General features: G+C 60.6%; 1 protein-coding gene across 1 annotated transcript in view; it reads left to right on the forward strand.

Annotated features, from left to right (window-relative positions):
* The window catches only part of Zc3h3 (zinc finger CCCH-type containing 3), a 79,820-nt gene that overhangs the window by 24,349 nt on the left and 31,928 nt on the right, over window positions 1-23,543 (forward strand). Inside the window, 1 exon segment of the mRNA XM_048358759.1 lies at window positions 8,574-8,724. Within this exon segment, the coding sequence (XP_048214716.1) occupies window positions 8,574-8,724 (151 nt within the window).

A 23,543-nucleotide genomic window follows, 5' to 3' on the forward strand; every position in this document is an offset into this window, starting at 1 on the left:
TCCAGTCATCCCACATCTGACGCTTGTTAGAGCGTGGTCCCTGGCAGCTCCCACCGCGCCAGCAAGGGGCGGGTGCTCTCCCCACGCCCGCCCTAGCCGCCATCCTGTCTCATTTAGAGAAATAGACGGGCTCTGGAAACATGTGAATGTCCCTTCTCAAAACCCGGACAGGTAGCGGGGGGGGGGGGGGGGGCGGTTGTGACAACGTGGCTCTGTCCTCACAGACGAGAGCAAGTGGGCTAAACCGTGTCAACCAGTTCCCAGGCCCACACCAGCCAGGCACAGGAACCTGAGCACAGGCGTTCCCTGTGCCTGGCTCAGGTAGGCATTGCACTAGTGTGCGGGCACAAGTCACCGTCAGCCCACACAGGTAGCCCTCTGCGGCACAGCTGGAGATAGGCTGGTCCGCTGGGCAGGCATATTTCCGGCAGTTGTCACGAGTAGCGAATCAAGGGCCTTCACAAATGTCCTCAGGCTGGTGACAGTGGAAATCACGCCCTGGATATCCTTGAGAGGCTCCTGCCGTGGCCCGTGGCCTGCGTGGTCCAGGTGGAGCCCGTGTGCCGGTGGGGTGGGCAGACCGCTCTCCTGTGCCGGCGCCCCAGAGGCTGGCACGCCCTTCCCTCGCTCTGTGGCTGCGCCGGGAGTTCTGTGTGAGGGCAGAGGCTGTGGCTCCTTCGCTTCCGGGTGAGAGGCCTGGGCTCCCCTGTCAGGTTCCCGGGGCATCTGGCCTGTCCAGGCCTCTTGTCATTCCTGCTTTGGTTCTGTTTCCCTTCAGAGCTGCAGCGGTGTGTCCCCACAGCGTGCCAGGGCCACCGGCAGGGGGACAGGTGTCACGCACGAGCGGCCTGGGGGGCGATGCTCAGAGCACTGATCACTTCCCTCTGCTGGGCCTCAGGGCCCTTGCTGCCACCTGCCCGCCGCCTGCCCGCCTTCCGTGATGGAGAGCTAGAGGCAGGGCACACTCCACTCTTCAGTCTCCATGTCTGGGAGAGAAGAGCAGCTGGAACCTCCCGGTCGTGTGTCAGGGAGCAGAAGGCAGAGGAGCTTCTGGGCGGGGTCCGGTGGAGCAGCCGTGCCACGGCCGGCTTGGGGCTCGGGGAGGGAGTGACGGGGGTGGCCCGAGTGTGCGGTGGCAGGAACTGAAAGTGGGGAACGGTGGAGAGAGGGCTCAGGAGCGGGGGTGCTTCTGGATGGCGCGTCAAGGGCCTGGGGCCTGCCTCAGTGCCCGGTAGCGATGGACGCCTGCTGCCCTGGGAAGCCTGGCTACAGGCGGGCCATGCAGATGAGAGGGGGTGGAGGTGCCCAGAGGGACAGGGAGAGGGTTGCCAGGAAGACACGTTGGGGCAGTGAGACGGGAAGGAGCACGTGTGAGGCGCGCGGCCTCAGAGCGGCGCGGCGGACCTCCACGTCACCCGGCGTCAGGAGCGAGGTTGCCGCGCTCAGGTCAGGCGCCGCGCAGGCCCGTCCAGCTGCTGGGCGCGGGAGCTTGCCCAGAGCATGGTGCCCCAGCCCTCCCTAGCAGGGAGCCCGGCCTGCCATAGCACCAAGGCAGCTGTGGGAGCAAGAGCTCGGGGCGGGATGGCCCTGTCCCTTGCCGGAGTGGGGAACCTTGTTTATGTAGAGGGCCACTTGGTTATTTAGGACATCACGTGGAGGCCATACGAAATGATCAATACAGGCACATGACTGGGCAGCAGATGAGAAGCACACGGGAGGAGTGTGGATCGGTCCTGCCATGTGCCCGGTGATTTCGCCTGCTTTGCGTGGCTCAGTGCTCCCCGCTCCTGCGTGTGTATGGGAGATGCCAGTCAGAGTGCCTGGAAAGCTGAGCCCCTGTGTGCACAGGCGCACCTGCTGTGTGGCACAGCCACTATCCGACATTAAGGGCGGAGTCCGGGCAGGCCTGGGGCAGGTCATAGGGCTCCAGGCTGTGACAGTGCTCCATTGGGGGTATGGCAGGCACTGGGGAGAAACAGGCCTGGCCCTGGAATGGCCCTGCGGCGGCCGCCTGAGGTCAGATAGTGTAGGTGTCGCCTAGGGAGGTTGGTCGCCCGTGGCCCTCCGTCCTGACACGTGAATACCAGAGCCCCCCTTGTTTGGCCTGCCGATAGTGTGTATCAGATGGCCCTTGCTGCAGCCCCAGTGGGGGGACCCTCCGTGTGGGGTTGGTCCTGGGCTGGCGTCCGTAGCAAGGCGGAGCCCCTGGTCGGCCTGTGCACTCTCACGGGTGTTGTGCATTCTACAAGGTGGTGCCCCCGGCCCTCACTCTAGGCCTTGTTGGACCGTGTTGCTGCTCTTGCTGGACAGTCTCTCATCCCGGGAGCAGCATTTGGCCCACGCTGCCCTTTGCGAGACAAAATTGTGCTGACGCTGCCTCCGCTCCTGTGGCAGCAGTGGGCCCCGTGCTCCCACCAGGCCTGCAGGCTTTGCAAACAGCCCAGAACTATGTCACGGCCTTAAATGTGGGCAGAGGCCTTTTAGAAACGTATGCTGCATGTCCTGTGTAGAATGTTGTGGCCATTTTCTCAAAAGTGCAACTCAGCATTGCTGGGGAGGAGGCCGCGCGGTCGCGGCCGGGCCCGCGCTGGCCTGACGGGCCGCACCGACTGCAGCGGCGGGTCCCGGGAGGCCTCCTGTGCCCGCGCTGCGTGCAGCGTGCAGCCCGCCTGGAGGCGCAGCCGAGTGGGGCTCAGGAGGGCCTGCATCTCCCACAGCACCCACTAAACGGCAGGAGCCAGGGCTTCGGGGACGTGGGAGCGGGTGGAGTGGGAGCGTTCTCTGTGTTGTCTCTGGGCTGCTGAGGGTCTACCCTCAGCAAGACTCCTAGCTCGTCCATCCCGGGCCCAGCGGGGCCAAGGCTCCCCGCCCAGCAGCTACTGTCTGACCCCATGCCCTTCGGCACGCTCCTCTCCCCTCAGGAGCGCCTGGGCCGTGTCCCGCGGGAGGAGTCGGGGAGCCAGATGTCCAGGCAGGGTCGTGCTGGGTGCACGGAGGGCAGGCCCTGCGCCGACGAGGTGGCGCAGGGCTGTTGGCCTAGCGTGCTCTGCTGCCCTCTCCACGCTGCCAAAGGCTGTCCCTGCTTCTTGAGGCCTGGGCCCTTCACTGTTCCCTGGAGCCCTGGGCCCTCCTGTTCTTGCCAAGCCAGGCGCAGAGTTGCTCTGGAGGGACGCTCTGGCCCTGCCTGCCGTGTGCACAGGCGCCACCTGATGCTGCTTGTTACGACCAGGACTAATGGGGCAGTTACTTGCTTTCATTTTTTGCTGGTCCCAAGGCTTGTGCTCGGGGCCTTGTGCTCTTGTTTGGCTTTTTCACTCAAGGCCAGAGCTCTTGAGCCACGGCTCCACTTTGACTTTTTGATTGTTAATTGGAGATAAGAGTCTCATGGATTTACCTGTCTGGGCTGGCTTTGAACCAAGAACCTCAAGTCTCAGCTTCCTGAGATCTAGGATTACAGGTTTGAGCCCCCAGCCCCCAGTGTTAGGCAGTTACTTACAATCTTGGGAGAATGCCTCTGCTTTGGGACTCTTCTGGGGCTGTGGGGACAGGCAGAGCCACCTGCGCCTGTGGGCTAGTAGGGACAGTGCCTGAGACAGAGGTCCTGGCCTCCCCCAGGGTCGCTACCTTCCTCCACTCTCCGTGCCTCCTGTCTCCAAGGTCAGGCAGCCCTCCACCGCCCTTCTGTGCCAGTGGAGGGCCAGGCTGGCACCTGTTGCTCACCCTCTGCTTCAGGCTCAAGGTGCCTCTCCCGGGCCAGCTGGGACAGAGCTGGCCTGTGCTCAGAAACAGTAGTGCCAGCGGACAAAAGGCCTTCGGGCCACTGTCACAGGAAGGCTGCCCTTGCGGGGCGGCGCTGTGAGCTGGGTGGGGACGCCCCGTGCCAGGTCCTGAGGTGGAGGGGGTCCCGGGGGCCTCATCAGGTGGGGGCCCCGGAGGCCACGGAGTGGGCGCGGTTGACAGCAGATGGGCCAGCTGGGACCCGAGCTGACCGGGAAGTGAGCATGGTTTATGGAGTAGGAGAGCAGAAATCAATGTGGCTCTGAAAGGGCTGAGCCGCAGCAGCGTTTTAGAGCTGTCTTCAGCCAGTGAAGGGTATGGACAGTTTGGAGATATTGAAGAAGTGTCAGGGCAGCTGTTGATAAAGAGCAGATTAGGCAATATATGAGGAAAGTTGAATTATGCCAAACCAGGGAAGGAGAGCCTGGTTGGGCAGAATGCCGTCTCTGCAGCCCAGTCCCTCGCTCTCGGCCTGCAGGGGCTCCAAGGAGTCAGCACCAAATTGCCCCCTGCCTTTGCCCCACTCCCCCTGCAGGTGGCCTCCCGGTACGCCTGGCCCTGCCCAGCCTGCTCCCCAGGGACTTTCCTTTCGTGTCCCTGGCATGGTTCCTGGGACCCGATCAGACAGGTCATGGGCCCGACCTCTCCTGTCCCACTGGCATGGCTGCGTTGTTGGCTGACCTGGCACGTTGTGTGCTCAGGTACCAGTCTCTGGCCTTCACTGCACCTGCCATGAAGGGCTTCTAGCATTGGGCATTTTCTTGGGCTAGAGCAAGCAGGACAGTGGGCAGCTCCTCCTGTCTTTGTTCTAGCAGCCATACAGAGGCCTGCTGCCCCACCTCTTTGGGATGACAGGCATGTCCCCCCCCCCAGCCGTGGTGTGTGTGTGTGTGTGTGTGTGTGAGAGAGAGAGAGAGAGAGAGAGAGAGAGAATGAGTGTGTGTGAGAGTGTGTGTGTGTATGTGTGTATGTGTGTGTGTACGTACATGTCCTGGGGCTTAAACTCAGGTCTGGGCACTGTTCCTGAGTTTTTTCACTTCAGACTGGCTCTCTGCCACTTGAGCCACAGCTCTACTTGTGGCTTTTTGGTGATTAATTGGAGATAATAGTCTCACGGACATTCCTGCCTGGGCTGGCTTTGAACCGAGCTCTTCCGATCTCAGCCTTGTGAGTAGGTAGGTTACAGGTGTGAGCCACCAGCGCCTGGTCAGTTCTGTTGTTGTTAGCACTGGGGTTTGGACTCAGGATCTCCGTGGTCGGGTGAGTACTCTGTCGTTGAGCCACACCTCCGGTCCCCGCCTGCTTTGCTCTGGGGCCCCCTGGGCGTCTTCCTGGGGCACGGTGGGAAGCTTAGGTCTCCGTCCCCTGCTGCCGCGTGCCCTGTCAGCTCCCGAGGGGCTCCCAGGCTGGCCTGTGAGAGGGGAGGACTTGCCCTCCCTCACCCCCAGAGCAGCCTCAGGCAGTTCCTTCACACTAGTAGTAGTTGGGGTTTCATGGTATTCGCTAGCCGCTTGTGAAATTAGCAACTCATTTTCTTCATAGTTATTTCTCTTTGAAGTTCCATAAAAATCTGAACTGCCTCTCAACTCCCGCCTGTACTAAAACTGAGCGGGAGCATGACCTCAGTATGCAGCTGGCCATCTGTGGTGAGGCCTGCCTGCCCGGGAGGGGCCCTGCCCGCCCAGGTCGGGGGGGGGGGGGGGGGAGGGCTAGGGACTGACTCCCAGGCTGCCCAGCCTGCCACCTAGCTCTTCTTGGGCCCGTGGCTGGTGCTGGCCTACCTCTTGAAAGCACACCTTGGGGTGATGTTTGGAGTAGTGTAGTCACATTTTTGGGGTGCCCCTGGGTTGCCCATGGCCAGCTCTCGGCCTGCTTAGGGGTGGGGGAGAGGCCAGAGCCCAAGGCCTCACGTGGAAGGCACCGTGCCTCCAGCAGGAGCTGGGGCCCTACTGATAGATGGGGCTCATATCCCATTCAGATATGATGCCAGCAGTTTTTTTGTAGTTTGTCTTCCATTGCAGTAGTAAAGTTTTTAATTAGGAAAGCTAATGAGATCGATTAGTCATTAGAAGTGACCTCTGGACGGCGGGCGGAGAGGGCTGCGTGTGTGGGCCTGATAACGCAGCGCGGGCGGCGTGGGCAATAAAAGCGCAAGGGGCTTGATTTGAGTGAAGCGTGCCACGGGGGATACATCATGCGGAGAAAAAAAATTACAACCCTGGGAGTCTGTAATGAAGGGAATTAAACCAACATCCTATCTAAATAACATGATTATCTACACAAAACTCCTCAGCCAGCAAGGAGGGGCGGGCTGCCCCCCGCCTGAGTTCTGAGGAGGCCAGACTATTCCTGACTGAGCTTGGCTGGCCTGCAGCCCCCCCGTTTGTGCCGGTGAGTGGGACCCCAGCGTCTCTCAAACCTGACTTTCTGGGTCCCTGTAGCCACACGTATTCCCAGGGCCCCTTGCTGCCGCCAGCCACTGGGTCCTGTTTCATTTGTCCTAGCGTGTCCTGTGCCCTCAGGACCATTGTCAGGGGTGCATCTGAGCCTCCTTCCTGAGAAAGAGGGACTGGGCCAGGCTGAGGGTACAGCCCCGCCGTGGGGTGCCATGGGTTGAGCCCTCCTCCCTGTACTCCCTTGCAGCCTCCCTCTCTGACGAGAGGCCTGCTCCTGGAGGCCAAGAGAGGTGAAGGGTGCAGAAGGCACAGTCTGATTTGTTACTTTGTGCCTTCTGAGAGGAAGCGCAGTGAAGCGGACCTGGTGGAAGGCTCGGGAACATGTCCACACGCAGCTCCTCAGCAGGCAGGAGGGAGGGCAGCCACCCAGGTACAGCTTGCCGGGTGACCTGCCAGGGAGGAGCTTTCGGGAACTGAGAGTCCAGTCCTGTGGGGGGGATGGGGGTTTCTTGGAGAAGGTGACATCTGCAGTTCCAGGAGGGGAAGAAATGCGGAAGAGCATCCACTCCCAGCTCCGGTGAAGGTGACTTTACCTGAAGGGACGCTTTGCCCCTGGAAACAGGAGTAAAGACAGCAGCCGGGGTGGGGCTCTGCGCCAGACGGCAGGGCCCAGTCCCCACTCGTGTCGCGCCCAGCTGCGGCCCGCCTCCCAGCCTGCGAGGGTGGGGCCCCTCCTGCTCTCCACAGGGCCGGGGAGGACGGGCTGACGCAGGAACCTGGGGTGCGGCTTCCAGGTGACGAGGTCATCTCGGGGCTGTTCACTTAGGGGATCTGAGGTTATTGACAACTCGGTGCAGCCTTAGATTGTTGGTAAGTTATTGAATCTGAGGTGGTTGATAACTTACCAAATCTTACATTCTGGAGCTCTTAGTTGGAATAAGGTACTGTTGACTTTTGTTGGTCTTTTCTTGTTTGTAAGACCTGGAAAATCCAATTCAGGGAATACTCGCTGATGCCCACTCTATATACCAGCTTCCCCTGTGTCCCAAGCTTGGAGAGGGATAGGGGAGGTGCTCAGAGCTGAAGATCCCCGCTTTGGTTCCTGAGCTCTTGCTTTCCCTCTGGCTCTCCCAGCTGCAGAGAGTGGTGAGAGGCGGAGAGACTGGCGGGGTTATGACAGCTGCTCAGGAGGGCCACTGTGGGAGGCCAGCCCAGGCAGAAAGCTCTCGGGACAAGCCACGCACGGTGGTGTGTGTCTGTGGCCCCAGTGAGGCGGAAGGCAGAGGTGGAAGGAGCGCGCCCCGTAGCGGGAAGGGCTGAGGCAGGGGGAGGCCGGAGGGCCTGCCGCGGGGTGTGCTGTCTGTTGTAGGGCCCTCATCCACGGGTGGCACGCGTTTCCAGAGCCCAGGATAAGAGGGGGCCTCATTCCCGCCACTCAGGGGCTGCAGGTGGGGGGGCCCACACTCCCTGTGGTGGGCTCTGGGGGCCCTTTGAGGGCGTCACCTCTGCACCCCTGGAGAGGCTGTGGCTCAGACAGGCATGAGAGGACACCCAGAGGAGGGCCTTGGATGACCTTCGGTGTGGGGAGCAGCCCTCCTGGCCCTGTGGCCAGGGCCAGGCTGGGGAGGTCTGCTCCAGGCCCCAACCTTCATCCCTGTGAGGGCCCTGTGTGGGGAGCTGGGGTCTGCGGGCGGGGGAAGGTTTCCCGGGTCAGGGGGAAGCCAGGCCACCTGGGAAGGCTGGGCGGAGATTCTGCCTGGGGCCCCGTGCCCAGGGCCAGAGGGGAGCAGCCATGAGTGGCTGCCGTGTTAGCTTTAATTATCTGGGCAGTTAGAGCTGTACATTATGAAGGCCGGGCAATTAGGCTCGGTCCTTGAAGCTATGGAGAAATTGCCGGCTATCAAGTGGAAGGGAACTCGGGCAAAACAGATCCCTGCTAATTGCAAGAAACATTCAGCAAGAAAAAGCCGTGTGGATATCACCCTGCAGAATGTTATGAAAACAGTGATTAAGTACATAAATCTGTCTGGGCACAAGAGAACGCTCTCCGGTGCCCGCCTGCGTGGAGGCACGGGACCAGCACAGGAGCTCGGCCCCCCCCCAGCCTCCGAGCCACCTGCGATCGGGGTCTGGGGGCTTCCTGGAGTGGACTCTTGCCTGCAGTGCCTCCCCGTTGGCCAGGGCCTGACCCGCTGGCTTCGTGCTGTGCAGGGCAGACACGCAGCACCCCAGCCTCCCTGTTGACAGGACAGCTCTGAGGCTGTGGTTGCTCCTGCCGGGAGGCCAGCTCCCAAGGCCTCTGGGGGGCAGGCACATATGTGCCCTGTGGGGTAGGGCTGCAGAGGAGGTGTCAGTGAGGCCCTCACTGACCCACACCTGTGCCTTGGGTTTTCTCTGCAGCATCCAGCATGCACCTGCGGACTCCGCCCACCAGCAAGGTGATCAAGACACGCTACAGAATTGTCAAGAAGACCTCAGCTTCTCCTCTCAGCATCCCGCCCTTCCCCCTGACTCTGCCCTCTTGGCGGGCCCGGCGGACCTCACTGTCCAGGTAGGAGACCTCATCTGGGCTTCTCAGGCCTGAACATGGGGCTGGCTTGGGTATCAAGGCTGTAGGCTGGGGCCTAAGGGTGTGGGAACCAAGCTTGCTTCCGGGAGCTGTGTGACGTACAGCACGAAGGCTGAGCAGTTTGCAGATGAGCTATATGGACAGTCTACCTGTACCATGTGCACACAAAGCACACGTGGACACGCACGCTCCAGTGCTGTTGCGAGCCCGTAGCTCCTAGGGCTTCGTGCACTGCAGAAACAGCCACCACCAAGACCACTGGAGTGCCACGATGAGCCATCTTGCTCTCAGAGAGAGACTGCTGGCGAGAAGCCTGGTCTGGAGGCTGCTGGTGTGTTGCCAGGTGTGGTGATGTGGGCTTCTGCCCCGCCCAGGCCACCTTGGGCGGTCTTGCCCTGACCTGCCGTATCCTAGCGCAGTGGGGTAGGGACAGGTATCCGAGCCGCTTGCACCTGCCTTCCGGGGCCTCTGACAGGCTCTACCCCTCCCTGATCGAGGCGGCCCAACACGGGGTCCAAGGAACGGTTCCTTCCCTTGCTGAGGTAGAGGTGCCCCCCTCCGGGCACGGGGAAGGGTGGTGGCAGAGCCCGGCCCCGGGGAGCTGAGGGCTCCCTGCAGCTCGAGGGCGGAGCGGAAGGCCCGGGGTCCTGCCAGCAGGCCCTGCCTGGCCATTTTCCCCGCCCAGCCTTGACATCAAGCCGTGGGCGCCGGGCCGCGGGGACACGCGGGGCTCAGCCTGCCTCAGCTCTCAGCCTCTCCCTGACGGCTGCTGCTGACTTTCTGGAGGGAATAGCTGGAAGTATATTTTAAATTAATTTTACTGCACTTTTTGTAATATTTTTGTTTTAAATAGATTTATAAGCATCTTGGGGGCTATTTCTACAAATTTATGAAGATAATTTTTACTCTCTCGATAAGGTTAAATTTACACCTGCTATTTCCATATTAATTCACATTGCTAAGTGGATCTAATTTTCTTCCGTTCCTCTATCTGGTGAGCATGGCCTTTCCTAATGCAATTTCCCCCTTACTAAATCACTGTGATCGGGAGCCATGATCGAGCTAAATTAACTTAAATTAATTTACTTAATAAGAGCCCCAGATCATTGTGAATGAGGTTCAGATTTATTGATTCTCAGCTCGGAGAGCCGCTGCCTCCTACATTCCGCATTCGCCCGAGGCCCTCCTCTCCCAGGGGCATGGTTAGGGGACTCAACCTGGCCTTGCCCTCTGGCCTCTGAGAACTGAAGAGGCCCCAGGTTTGAGCCTCGCTGGGCCCCCAGGAGGGCCCCCAAATGGCTTGGCGGGCCATGGTAAGATTGGGGAGGCCAAGGCCACTGTGCACTGCCAGTGCCCTGTCATGCGGCCTCCCGTGGTATCCACGAGGCCGAGTGGCCAGGTCAGCTGACTTGCTCTTTAGAGCTGTGTCCTGCGTGGGTGGGCAGGCGGTAGGGAAGACCTTGCCTTTAGGTGGCTCGAGACCTCTAGCTGGAGGCACCCTAATTCAGCCACAGAGCCTACGCAGGATGGACGCGGTCACTTGAGGGTATGTGGGAATGGCCCTTCTACTCTTCCCTTACCACCTCAGCCTGGTCCTGGCCAAATCCTTGCTGGGTACCTGCGCCCCTTAGGGCCATGACCTCGGGCCCTGCGGTGGGAATGGGTGGTGGAGGGAGAGGCCTTGGGAAGAGGGGTTGTCGGAGGCCCAAGGTCACCTGTGCCTCGGTTTGGCTGCCTGCTCAGCAGAGTGGCTGCCAGCCAGCTGCCCAGCCTGCCGTCAGCTGCATGCGCCTGGGCCTGCCTTGTTGAGGCAGCAGAAAGAGCCCGCCTCTGGAGCCGGTGGCCAAGCTGGCGTCCGTCTACCTGCCTCCCTGCTGCCTTGGTTACAGCACGAAGTTGGCAGGCCTGCGGGAGACGCTGGGCCCGCGGTCGTGTGGAAGCCTTAGAAGGCTGAGGGACCCCGAGCACGCCTCTTCTTACTTGGAGCCTCCGTTTCCTGACCTGTCCTTGCACTGGAATCTGTTCATTCTGAGATGGCAGAGAGAGAGAGAGAGAGAGAGAGAGTACAGAAGGTGGTGTGTGTAGAGACCATAGGCAGACAAGTAGTAGGACGTTTTGGGGTTCAGGTGGAGCCTCAAAGACCCCGGAGTGCTGCCTGGAGTGGAGTCTGCTGGCCATATCCTGCCATCAGTCAGGCCCACCTGATACCTGCTTGGCACTGTCACATCCCTGTCCTTGGGGAGGGCCACCAGGCTGAGTCTGCTTGGAGACGTAGGCCAGGGCCCGTGTACTGAGGGGCAAGGAATGGTGGCCCCCCTCCCCCAGCTCCTCTCGTGCCGTTGAAGGAAGTCACTCGTCTGCCCTCCCCCTTTCCCTGTGTGTCAGTCCTCTCGTGCGTGGCAGAGCCTTTGCAACCCAGAGAGGGGCCCGAGGGGCCGCCTGGCTCCCGGGCAGCGGTCTGGAGCCTCGGGGGCCCTCTGAGGGAGGTGGGAGGCCCCTGGCACCGTGCTTCCGTTCTTGGGAGAGAACACAGGGTGGCTTGTGCTCCTGGGAAGCTTCTGACACCGTCTCGTGTGCCCGCAGGCAGCTCCCAGGCACTGCGTTGGGCGCACTTCTCTTCCCCGGTGGGAAGCCGATGGCCATCGTGGGGCCACACGGGAGGGGACAGGCATTTCCCTCCTGCCACAAGTAATCTGCAGGCTGGATGTGGAGGGTGCCAGGAGTCAGCTGGCAGCCCCTGTTGGCCTTGGGTTCTCCTATCCGGTCACTGCTTGTCTCTGTCCAAGGTGCCACTGCACAGAGGGGTCTTTGGGGGCTAGCAGCTGAAGTCACCTTGGCCAGGGACGGAGGGACTCGAGCCCCTTCTGGGACAGGACAGTGCCAGTGCCCTCGGGGGTGATGTCCCCGGCGTCCCCTCGGTCTTAGTCTCTGTGGGTGCAGGCGGCCTTGGGAAGCGCTGGCATGGATCGAGCTGCTCTGTGGCACCTATCTTGTGCCAGGGAAAGGAGTCTGCGGCCCCCAGGAGCTCTTCCTCCCTTCTGCAAGCCGCCCTGCCCATCCCCCGGGACTGCACACACTGCTGCATGGGTGGGGGGCCTCTTCCCCGGGAGGGCCAGGCCCAGGGGTTCAGAGGGTCAGAGGGCGCTCCCTGGGGAGCCTGGGACCGAGCTGCTCTCCAGCAGGAGTTTTTTTGTTTTGTTTTGTTTTTGTTCTAAGATTTGTGGATTTGCCTGCACCCCTCTGGCTTCCCGCAAGTTCATTAATCTGAACTGAAGCTGAAATGTGACTTATATCCCTAAACTGCCTGTCACTTTTTTTTCTCTCTCCAAATTCATTTGACATGAAAGTGCGAAATAAACAGAAGCCGCTGTGCTTAAGCAGATGAATCTGGAGGCTTTTCCATCCCCACTACAAATGGTCCTGTCACAGAGCTGCTGCTTGCTGGGCTGCCTTTTTATTTTATTTTATTTTGTGCCCATGCGGTAAATCTTAAGTAATCTCTGTGCAGTTTGACGAGGTTTAGACCAAGATTTTGAAAGGCTCCGAAACACTTCTGCAAAGTGACATCTCATTAAAGAGGATTCAGCCCGGGATGGGAGGCGGTCCGGGCGCTCCCCGCGAGCATCTCCTTAATGAGCAGGTGTGCCTGCCAGCCGCCGCCCGGCTCTGCCTCCTGCCCGCTGTCTGGCGTGGACTAGCTTAGCCAGCACGCTGCCAGGGCTGCCCCCAAAGTGTCAGCAAGCGAGGGGTTCAACAGCAAGTGCTCACCTCTTGGCTCTTGAGCCAGCAGTCTGAGATCAGGGTGCAAATGATGTGATGTATGGTGAAAGCCCGCTCCTGGTTCCTGGGGAACATCTCCTCACCGAGTCTTCACTGGCAGAGAGACAGACAGACAGACAGACAGACAACCCCCCCCCCCCACACTCTGCAGAGTCTCCTTGTGAGGGCTCTACTCCCCTCCTGAGGGCCCTATCTGCCCACCTTGGTAACATCTTGCTGGAGCTAGGGGCTTTAGTATGGAGATTTTTTTTATTTTTTTTTTGGTCGTAGGGCGGAACTCTGGGCCCGGGCCCTGACCCTGAGCTCCTCAGCTCAAGGCTAGTGCCCTGCCATGTGAGCCTCAGTGCCACTTTGGGTTTTCTGGGTTTCTATGGGGGATAAGAGTCTCACGGACTTTCCTGCCCAGGCTGGCTTGGAACCGCGATCCTCGGATCTCAGGCTCCTGAGTAGCTGGGATGACAGGCGTGAGCCGCTGGCCCCCAGACCAGCGTTGGGATTTTGAGGACTCTGACATCTAGTCCATGGCAGGGCAGCCAAGATTCTCTTGCTGATGTCCCCAGAGAGTCTGGCCGCACGGGGCGTTTGAGGTGACTCTTTGCAGAAGGCCAGCGTTCCCTTCTCCTTATTTTGCTTCTGTGTGGCCCATGCCAGGGCTTGTGTTACCTCTGGAAAGTCCAGAAATCCTTGACTATGCGCCCACCCCAGCCCCTGTCAGCTCAGCCCAGCCCGGGACTCTCCCGTAGGCTCGCAGGACGTGGTCCCAGACGCTCCAGGGATGAGGATGTTGGGCTAGGAGTCTGTGGGGACCCCGGCAACCTGGGCAGTAGGTCTTCCAGCAGGGGGTGCAGTCAGGAAGTGTGTGCACCAAGGAGGCAGCTGCTTCCATAGGTAGCGACTGCTGGGCACTGAGGCCCTGATTTCTGTCCGGACGCAGGGGCGGTGGTCTGGTGTCAGTGCCTTCATGGGTGGGAGGGCAGCATGGGTCACACCGGCGGGGCCTTTCTATGGCCTAGAGGAGGGTGCAGAACATCGGCTGAGAGGAGAAAGGCTTAGTGTGCAAGGCGGGACCTGTGGGCCTGCTCCTGGCCCGTCAGGAGAGAACCAGGGTGGGGCTGAGCTCTCGGCAGTGAGGAGCAGCAGCTTGCCCGGGCGCCAGTGCTGCGGCAGCTGCTCTGCAGAGCCACCGGGCTGTGACGCTCCGGCTCTCAGATGGGTTCCCAGGGCGGCCCTTCCCCTCCGCATGGAGCTCAGGACACGTGGAGAGGGCTGCAGCCCTGCCCGCGTCCTGCCTGGCTCTTAACCTGGCTCTGTGTGGCCCCCAAGGCTTGGTGGTAGGGAGCTAGTGGTGAGCTCAGCATGAGTAGCGGGAAGAGCAGTAGAGCCGGGGACGTGCTGAAGAATGGTGGAGTATGGAGCGTTTCACTTGGATACTACGCAGAGGTCTCTCCCTTGGGGTGTCCTTCCTGCAGCTTTCCCCTGAGCACGGGCACCAGCGTTGGGCAGGACGCCTGCTGCGGGCGCATTTGCAGGGCTGTGGCTGGGGGGAGTATTCTTCGTTTGTGTCACAGGAGGGGGTGGGGCGATCCGCTCCTCCTGCCCAGAGTTCTTCCTCTGCAGGGCAGGGCTTTCTTCGTGGACTTGTGGGTAGCGCAGTGGTGGGTCGTGCGGTGCCTCTCTATGACTTCTGGGCTCCCTGTGTGACCGCCCAGGAATTGGGGGCGGGGTGGAGGGCGTCACTGCTGTGGCCTGCTTTCAGGCCCCTGGGGGGCTGCTGGCTAGTCTCTGCTGTATGAAGCCCGTGCCTGCACAAGTCAGGCCGTGAGTGTGGCCCAGGAAGCTCTCGCGAAGCAGAGGCAGACCCGCGTGCTTCCTGAGGAGTGGAGCCGGGCAGGACCTGATGCCCTGCCGCAGAGGTGTGCGGCTGCCACCACGCTGTTGCCTGCCGGTCTCTCCCCAGTCCCACTTCTCGCTTCCTTCGGGGTCACCTCACCGGCTCTGCGGGTGAGCATCTCCTAGTTACGGCTGTGGTGAGAGCTGGCCTCCACCCAAGGCTGAGCTGGGCCCGCTGCTCCCCCGGCCCGGGGGCTGATGCCCCACAGTGTTCCTGCCCGTAATCTTGTCTGGCCCTGTCTCAGAACTCTGGACACCCAGTTACCCTCCTGGCTTCCCCGTGTCCAGGAGCCTGCTCCATGAGTCCCTTAGTGTTCTCAGCCTGGTGATAGCCATGACTGGGGACATTCCCAACGAGGTAGCCCTGGCTGGGAGGGGCGGGACCAGGGACTCCCCCTGAGGAGGTCAGAGCTCTCTCCAGATCCTTCTCTACCAGGCACATCTTCCTCCATCTCCCTTGTGGTCTCTGCCTGCCAGTCTTGCGTGGGCGTCTCTTAACTCAGTTTCCTACCTGGTCCCCGCAGCCTGAGACGTCCTTAGGCCTGATGTGACAAGTAGCACACAGACCTGCAGCCCCAGGAGGGTGGTGCCATGTCCTCCAGGGCTGTCACTGGGAACAGTGAGTGGTTGAGAGCATTGCCACGCGTCTAGAGGTTCTCCGTATGGCCTGGGGGTATCCCCAGCCTCCCTACCCCCTTTCCCCACCCTGTTGTTGGCACTGGAGACTTGAGGCCAGCCCCCTCCGTGAACGGGCAGCACAGCAGATCTGAGTGCAAGGGATCTCAGTACCCCAGGCTCCTGACTGGCTCAGGACAGGAGGCAGGATGGCCAGCACCCCAGCTTCAGAGGAGCCAGCGTAGAGGGATGGTCCTGGGGGGCCGGGTTACCTGGCAGGGGGCCAGTAGGGTCCCCAGGTGGGCGTCCTCGGCTGGCCGCAGGTCGGGATGCCTCCCTGCACCAAGTGCCCAGGTTAGACGGGCCCTGCGGGCCTGGCGTACAACCCAGGCGGTCCCTCCCTTGCTCCTGTGTGTGCTCATCTGTGTACTCACCCAGCTCTCGCCCTTGTTCCCTCGTGTGTACTCAGTAGTCGTACACTCCCTCAGCTCCCCCGCCCTCACTGGGAGCCTCACCGCAGGCTCCTGCCTTTGGGGAAGCCGGCCAGTAGAGACTAGACCTGAGCAGGTCCCGGTTCCTGGGCTGGGAGGCCCAGCAAGGCCTGGGGAGGGCTCTCAGGGCTTCTGCCAGTGAGTGGAGGTCACAGACTTGTCTCAGGTCTCCCGCCGTGGAAAGCCCCAGGGATTCAGGCAGGCGGCCAGGCACGTGCCGGTGCAGAGACCCAGTCAGTGGAGGCTGGCCTTGGAGGACGCGTGGGAGGCTCTGAGGTGGCTGAACAGGCCCGCACACGGCAAGTCAGCTGCCCTGACTCAGGTCGCGTGTGGCCAGCTGGTGGGCATAGTGCTTGTGTCCAGGCTTGACCTGGCTACTGGCAGCCCAGGGCTCTGTTGGCCAGGGCACATCTGTGCCCTGTCTTCCTGACGCCTGCAGATAGAGCCTTCAGTCTGAAGGGCTGCAGCTGCAGGGTCTGGGCTGGGGTGGTGCTGCCTCAGAGTCACCTGCTCCTTGGCTCGGGCCTGAATGGACACGGGCTGCCCATCTCCTCACTCTGTGTCAGGGGTACCAGCAACAGTGGGAGCCGTTGTATGGTTCCTGGTTCACCCAACTCCCTTTCCTAACTAGTTCTTTGCATCCGATTTCCTCTGTAAGTGTGCATGTGTGTGTGCACACAGGCATGTATATGTGGGCCATACTAGCGCTTGAACTCGGCCTGTGCTCTCTTGGCTGTTTTACTCAAGGCTGGCACTTACCACTTAAGCCACGCCTCCCGTTACCTCATTTTGCTGGTTAATTGGAGTTAATCATCTCATAGACTTTCTACCTGGGTGGGCTTTGAACCGTGATCCTTGGATCTCAGCCCCTGAGTCGCTGGGATTACAGGCAGTGAGCCACCAGTGCCTAGCAATTTCTTTCATTTTGATACATTTCTGTATTTACAGAAAAGTTACATGGAGCACATGGAGCCTCCCAGATGTCCTCTATACACTTGTTTCCCCATTTGCTACATCGCCTTCACATAGCGGTCCTGAGGGCCTCTCTCTGTGTCACACATCTCCCTGCAGGCTCAAGCGTGATGCTCATGTCAGAGAGCAAAGGCCAGGTGTGTGCAGAAGGTCCCGTGGCCTGGCGTCTCCTCGGCAGGAGGCTCACAGCCACCATCATGGCAGGAAGGCTTTGCAGGCGCTGCGCGGCGATGCGGGAGTTAGTTGCGGGTTGACGTCTGCAGTGCTCCTTACTCCGAGCTATTGGTGGGAGCCGTGTGAGGACTGGCAGCATCCTGTACACCACCGAGCTGCCACCCCGTCTTCTATGTACCCCACCCCGTCTTCTAGGTCCTCCTGGATCGAGCGGTGGGTTCCCCCCGTCGGCAGCGCCCCTTGCTGTGTGTGATTTACTGATAACGCTCTGGACTCGGGGTTCCGGTTCTGTCTGAGTGGCCTATGGTCGGTTGCTGTCATTCATTTCAGTCCCGAGTTGGTCCTGTCTTTCTGGCTGGCATTTCATCACTTCCTGTGTGGTGTGGTGCTTCTGCCCACCTGGACTTTTCCTTTCCTGGCCCTCGAATCAGCCACTTTTTACATTAAAAAAAAATCATGGCTCATTGACTGACGCAGTGCCTCTCAGGACAGCCCCGTGGGGCCGAGCCTCAGGCGTGCTGAGGTTCTGGCCCAGCCAGGCACACTGCTTCCGGTGCCTTGGGTCAGAGGGAGAACGGCGCACCGGCTTACGCGGGCACATGCGCACACTTGAACTTCCACGTCCACCCCGGCCCCAGTCCACGTCTATGGCTCCTCTCCTCCGAATCCTTGTTCTGTTGCCTTCCGTCTGTGGGCGTCTCAGGGCATCCAACTCACACCGCAGGGAACAGTGAGCCTACAAATTAGTTTCATAGTTGTATATTTGTTCATGATTCGTTCTTGGTTTTTGCCAGTACAGAGGCTTAATAATAAACCCAGGGCCTCAAGCTCTTGCTTGGCCTTTTCACTTAAGACTGCCGCTCAGCCACTTGAGCCATACCTGTAAGTTCAGCCCACCCCCTCCCCAGTCCTGGGGCTTGAACTCAGGGCCTGGGCTCTGTCCTTGAGCCTCTTTGTACTCAAGGCTAGCACTTTGCCACTAGAGCCATAGCTCCACTTCTGGCCTTTTCTGTGTATGTGGTGCTGAGGAATGGAACTCAGGGCTTCGTGCCTGCTAGGCGAGCACTCTACCAGGCCACATTCCCGGCCCCAGGTGCAGGCTTGGACCCATAGTTCTCAGATCTCAGCCTCCTAAGTAGCTAGGGTTATAGGCACGAGCCACTAGTGCCCGGCTGTGGTTCATTCATTCCTTAGGTAAAATTTCCATGTGGTGAGATGTAGAAGTCGAAGTACCCGAGTTTTGCCAGATGCCCACACCTGTGCCGTGAAGACCTCTGTGGAGCTGCCTTCTTGTCACCTGGCTTCCTGCTCGTGTCCCCTCGGCCTGTGCCCGTCCAGCCAGCAGCAGCCTCATTCTGACTTTGCATTGTGAATGCCTTTGCTTCTTCAGGAACACATGTGTGTGGCTCTCCTAGCCTCCTGTAGCAGGCCTTGGGCCTGTTACCACACTCCTATTCTTGTGGGGTCTGTAATCCACCTGTTGTTGCCGGGACGAGCCCGTACTTGTTCCACACTGCACCTTCTTGAAGTCATGGTCCTTTTGGGGGGAGTATAGGGGTACTGGGGTTGAAATTAAGGGCTTTATGCTTGCTAGGTAGGCACTCTACAACTTGAGCCATGCCTCCATCCCATTTTGCTTTTGTGTGTGAGTATGTGCCAGTCCTGGGGCTTAAACTCAGAGCCTGGGTGCTGTTGGCAAGCTTCATTTTGCTCAAGGTTAGTGCTCTACCACTTGAGCCACAGTGCCACTTCTGGCCTTAACTGGAGAGACGAGTCTCATGGGCTTTCGTGCTGGGCTGGCTTTGAACTGCGGTTCTCCTATCGGAGCCTCCTGAGTAGCTGTGGTTACAGGTGTGAGCCCCCAGTGCCCAGCTGTCCCGTCTTTTCTGTTGCAGCGAGTCTCTTGAACTTTTTGCTTGGCCCGGCCTCGCACGGTGACCCTTCCTGTGTCAGCCCTCGGGAGCAGCTAGGACTACAGGCATGAGCTGCCATGTCTGGCTGACTCTCATGTCTACAGTTTTCCTCATGTGACAGCATCTCACTGTATACTCTGGGGGCCAGTGACAAGGAACACTTAGCACATAATGCCTCCAGGGAGGTGCATTCAGGTGTTTTGTACATGATGTTAAGTGATGGTTTTGTCTGTGGGAGTGCACTTCATTTCAAGGCCCCATGCTCTTCCCTTCCCCTGCTGTGGCAGCCTCACACGTGGACAGGAGCTTCCTTTCCAGTGAAGACTGGAGGTGTGCACAGGAGCACAGCCTCGCCCCTCCCCCCCCCCCCCCCCCCCCCGCCGTCACTTGCAGGAACATCTGTGGTCCCTCCCACCTCACCCTCAGCCCCTGCGCTGCGCACACCGTTCCCCTGGGCCCCCTGGGCCCCCTGGGCCGCTGTGCTCGAAGCCCCCGCCCTCCAGTCCTGCCACGAGTGTGCCCTGCGGTTTCAGTCCCCGGCCGGGGCCCAGGCTTGCGCCCCGGCTGAGATGATGTGGTGGAGCTCGGTCCCTTCCTGGTCAGCGGTGCCGGGCTGGGTGTGTTTGTCTAGGTCGTCATCCTGCCGGCTCAGGCTCCATTGATGCTCTAGGAGTGCAGAAAACAAGGCAGGATGCCTGCCCGGAGGCGCGGGGTGGCCCGGGGCTGGTGCCCTCTGTCCTCTGTGCAGGCCGTGGCCCCGGGGTTCACCTGTGGGCCCGGAATGACCTCCCAGCCCCTCCTTTGTTCCTGCCCGGCCCCCACGGCTCCCCGCGTGGTGCCGAAGCAGGTCTCCTCAGGCAGGTTTTTTAGAATTTTATTTTATGAGAACAGGCGGTTACGGCTCCCCAAGTGCTGTAAAAGTTAATGTGATGGCCTCCCCGCGCCTGTGCTCATTTTTATAATTTTTTATTTTATGAAACAGGACAGGGAGCTTAGTGACTTATTACTATTCATTTCGTTTCAATGCAGTAAATATTGATTCAGTTGGGGGTTTTCAATTTAAACCACTCGGCGATTATATAAAATATTACTGGCCTCTGAAATTATGCTTACCGATCCCTTCGGCTGCTCATTAAGGAAGGAGTGCAATTTTTAGATCCCTTTGCCTTCATCATTCTAATAAATGGGCTGAGATACGTTTTTGCAAGGAAGGTGCCACGGAAGCTGCTAGCAGGGGCTTGACAGTATGGATGCAACTCTTAATTTGGAAGTCGTTTCAAAGTGCGTCTTCTTTCTTTCTTTCTTTCTGTGTGTGTGAGCAGGCAGCCCAGGCCCCGGGTGGTGCTGGGCCTCAGGGCTGAGCCTGCGTCCTCTTGAGACACAGCACTGCCCCTGCTGGGGCCGGGCAAGCTGCCCCGCCCTCCCGCGGCCTGTTAGAGGGTGATGGGGAGGAGCAGGGCTTCCTTGAGGAAGGGAGGGGCTCTGTTAGGACTCCGCCCTGGTTGGCAGGTGGGGCAGAGCCAGGCCGGGACCCGGGCCCTGAGGAGGGAGCTCCTGGTGCCAGGGTCCCATTGGTGCCCGCGGCTGAGGTGAGCACAACTGTTCCATCCTTTGCTATGCTGACAGGAAGCGGCACTGCCCACAGACTGTCCTCTTCTGGCCTCGGGCTAGGAACTCAGCGCGGGCTTCTGGGCCTAGACCTGCTCTTTTGCTCATTGCAGCCCGCGTGGTCAGCCCCTCGTGGGGAACCCCAGGCTGGCCTTGTAGCCGGCAAGCATGCTGTGCACTGAGCGTCCCCCAGGAGGCTCCTGGGCCCTTGCGCTTCCCGGCAGGGGTGAGTCCAGGCCATCTCCCTGCTGCACCTGACTGCCCGTGGGTCACTCCCTCTACGCCCTGCTGGGCCTTCCTCAGCGGATTCTGGCAGCCACTGGCATGAAGCTGGGGAGCTCTGAGTCTCATTGCCACCTGAGGGGTGGCAGGTAGGGGGCAGCCCAGGGACCAGGCGGAGGCTGCACAGATGGGATGGGCGGCTTGGCCCTGGAGAGGCCCAGGGGGAGGGAGAGCAGAGCAGCACAGATGACTCCCATGTGCTTCATCTCGGTGGGGACCTGCTCCCGAACCCCGCTGGACCACCCTCCGTCTTTGTGTCCCCCAGTGTTGTAGATAGGTAGGTGGGTCAGCAGGAGGTACCTGAGCTGGCCAGTGAGGGCCTTCCCCGGGGCTCTGTCATCTGGCTGGCCCTTCATGTCTGCAAACCCTGGGCTGCCGTCTGGCTCGGTCTCCATCCTGTGTGCAGGCTCCCCATCTACCCCCGCCCCGTGCGCTTTTGTGTCTTCCTGTTTCTCCGCTCTGCCTCTTTCTCCGTGGCGTACCCCTGTCCTTGCCTGGGGCCCCGAGCTCTGTCCCTCCTGCCCAGGTGGGGCAAGTGCTCCTGAAGGGGTGCTGCCAGCATGTAGTCCACAGCCGCAGGCGGCTCCTCAAGGGCAGGCCTGAGTGAGGTGCCCCAGGACGCACCCCACACTCGGCCTTGTTCCTCTGCCTGGGTCCACCCATGCCTACCGCCTTTGGCCAGATCTCTGCTGCCCACGGCCTCCCCTGCCTTCCACCCTGACTGGGCCCGCGCTTCATCCGTGCTGCGCGGCATGGCCCTGTTGGGCTGGGACAGTGGCCGAGGGCCAGGGCGTTGGGAGTGCGAGGACTCCCTGTGTCCATGGCGATGCTGGTGGGCCCAGATCAGGGCCAGCCTCCCAGGAGCTGGCCCAGCACCTGCTCCTGCGCTCCTTGTTTTATGTGAAGGTGACTTCTTTATGTGAAGGCCGCCTTCTGTCCCATGGCCTTCAGGTAGGCCTGTGGGAGGATTGTCTGAAGGACCAGGCAGGGCACGACTCCTCCCGGGTCTGTCTTACAGACGCCATCCCTGTTCCTGTTGTAGGTGAGCCCCAAGGTGCAGGGCCTTCTGGGCTCTGGTAGGACACTGCCAAACAAAACCACAGGCTAGCCAGGCGCCAGTGGCTCATGCCTATAGTCTTAGCTTCTCAGGACTCTGAGATCTGAAGATCACGGTTCAAAGCCAGCCCAGACAGGAAAGTCCATGATACTCTTATCTCCAGTTAACCACCAGACAACCTAAAGTGGAACTATGGCACAAAGTGGTAGAACTCTAGCCTTGAGCTAAAGAGCTCAGGAACAGGCCCAGGCCCAGGGTCCAAGCCCCATGACTCACCCACCCCACACTCCCCCCAAAAACCCCACAGGCTACAAGGTGGCCTCCTCTGTTGGCTGGTAATAGCCTACAAGTGGGCCCACAGGAAACAGGTGACATCAGCTTGTGTGAGGATAGTGAATCTCTGTGGACTCCAGAAAACTATTCTCAGCCTGGAAGAGTGTCTTATCTTTGGGGGCTCTCAGACTGGGGGTCCCTCCACTTGGGAGGCTCTCATCCTGGGGGGCTCTCAGACTGGAGGGGCTCTCAAACTGGCGGCTCTCAGCCTTGGGGGGCTCTTGACTTGGGGGCCCTCACAGGCTTGGGGCTCTCTACCTGGTGGGGATCTAAACCTGGGGGGATCTCTGCCTGATGGAGGTCTCAACCTCGAGAGATCTCAGCCTGGACAGGGACTCTTAACCAGGGAGGGGGGCTCTCAGACTGGGGGACTCAGCCTGGGTGGCCCTCCCGGGGAGGCTGTCAGGCTGGGGGCTCTCCACCTGGGGGGCTGTCCACCTGGGGGCCTCTCCACCTGGGGGTCCCTCCACCTGGGGGCTCTCCACCTGGGGGGCTGTCCACCTGGGGGGCTCTCCACCTGGGGTCCCTCCACCTGGGGGGCTGTCCACCTGGGGGGCTGTCCACCTGGGGGGCTCTCCACCTGGGGTCCCTCCACCTGGGGGGCTGTCCACCTGGGGGCTCTCCACCTGGGGGGCTGTCCACCTGGGGGGCTCTCCACCTGGAGGTTCTCCACCTGGGGGCTCTCCACCTGGGAGCTCTCCACCTGGGGGCTCTCCACCTAGGGGTCCTTCCACCTGGGGGGCTCTCCACCTGGGGGCTCTCCACCTAGGGGTCCCTCCACCTGGGGGGCCGTCCACCTGGGGGGCTGTCCACCTGGGGGGCTCTCCACCTGGGGGCTCTCCACCTGGGGGGTTCTCCACCTGGGGGGCTGTCCACCTGGGGGCTCTCCACCTGGGGGCTCTCCACCTTGGGGGCTCTCCACCTGGGGTCCCTCCACCTGGGGGGCTGTCCACCTGGGGGGCTCTCCACCTGGGGGGCTCTCCACCTGGGGGCTCTCCACCTGGGGGGCTGTCCACCTGGGGGCTGTCCACCTGGGGGGCTCTCCACCTGGGGGCTGTCCACCTGGGGGCCCTCCGGCTGAGGGAGCTCTAGGGAGGATCTCCGCGTGGGGGGTCTTTCAGGGAGCTTGTATGTGGCTGCAGTTAGAATCTGCTCTAACCCTGACAGTGAGACACAGTGTTCTCCTTGTCACTCAGCGCCACCTGTGTGCCTTACACCATTCAATACAGTTTTAAATTCCATTTGTACCCTGGTTTTAGAGGTAGTAGTAAAGTACCACTCAGATAATCAATATCCTACCTAACTCCTACCATATATCAACCCAATCGCTTTTACCCTAAAACATGCGCTGTCTCTCGGGGCGTGATGGTGGCGGGGTAGCTGGCGCTGGAACCTGGGGGCCGTGGCGCTGTGGGGGACACACTCCCCTGGCAGCCACGGTGTGCTCAGGGCCGTGGCCCCAGCTCCAGCGGCTCACCCAAGGCCCAGTGCCGTGCTGGGGGGGAAGGCGTGTAGGACCCACAGCCGGGGTCATCCACAGAGAGGGCCAGCTTCCCTCCAAACTTGTCCCCCTCAGGGCCTGGGTGACGACTCATTTCCACCGGCAGCCCACCGTGGGCGGATCGCCCCCTGCTCCCGCCTGGCCTCCGCCCTCCTTTCCTTTCCACCTCACACGTGCTAAGGCTG

This window comes from Perognathus longimembris, chromosome 12 (assembly GCF_023159225.1).
Source record: "Perognathus longimembris pacificus isolate PPM17 chromosome 12, ASM2315922v1, whole genome shotgun sequence".
Lineage (NCBI taxonomy): Eukaryota > Metazoa > Chordata > Mammalia > Rodentia > Heteromyidae > Perognathus > Perognathus longimembris.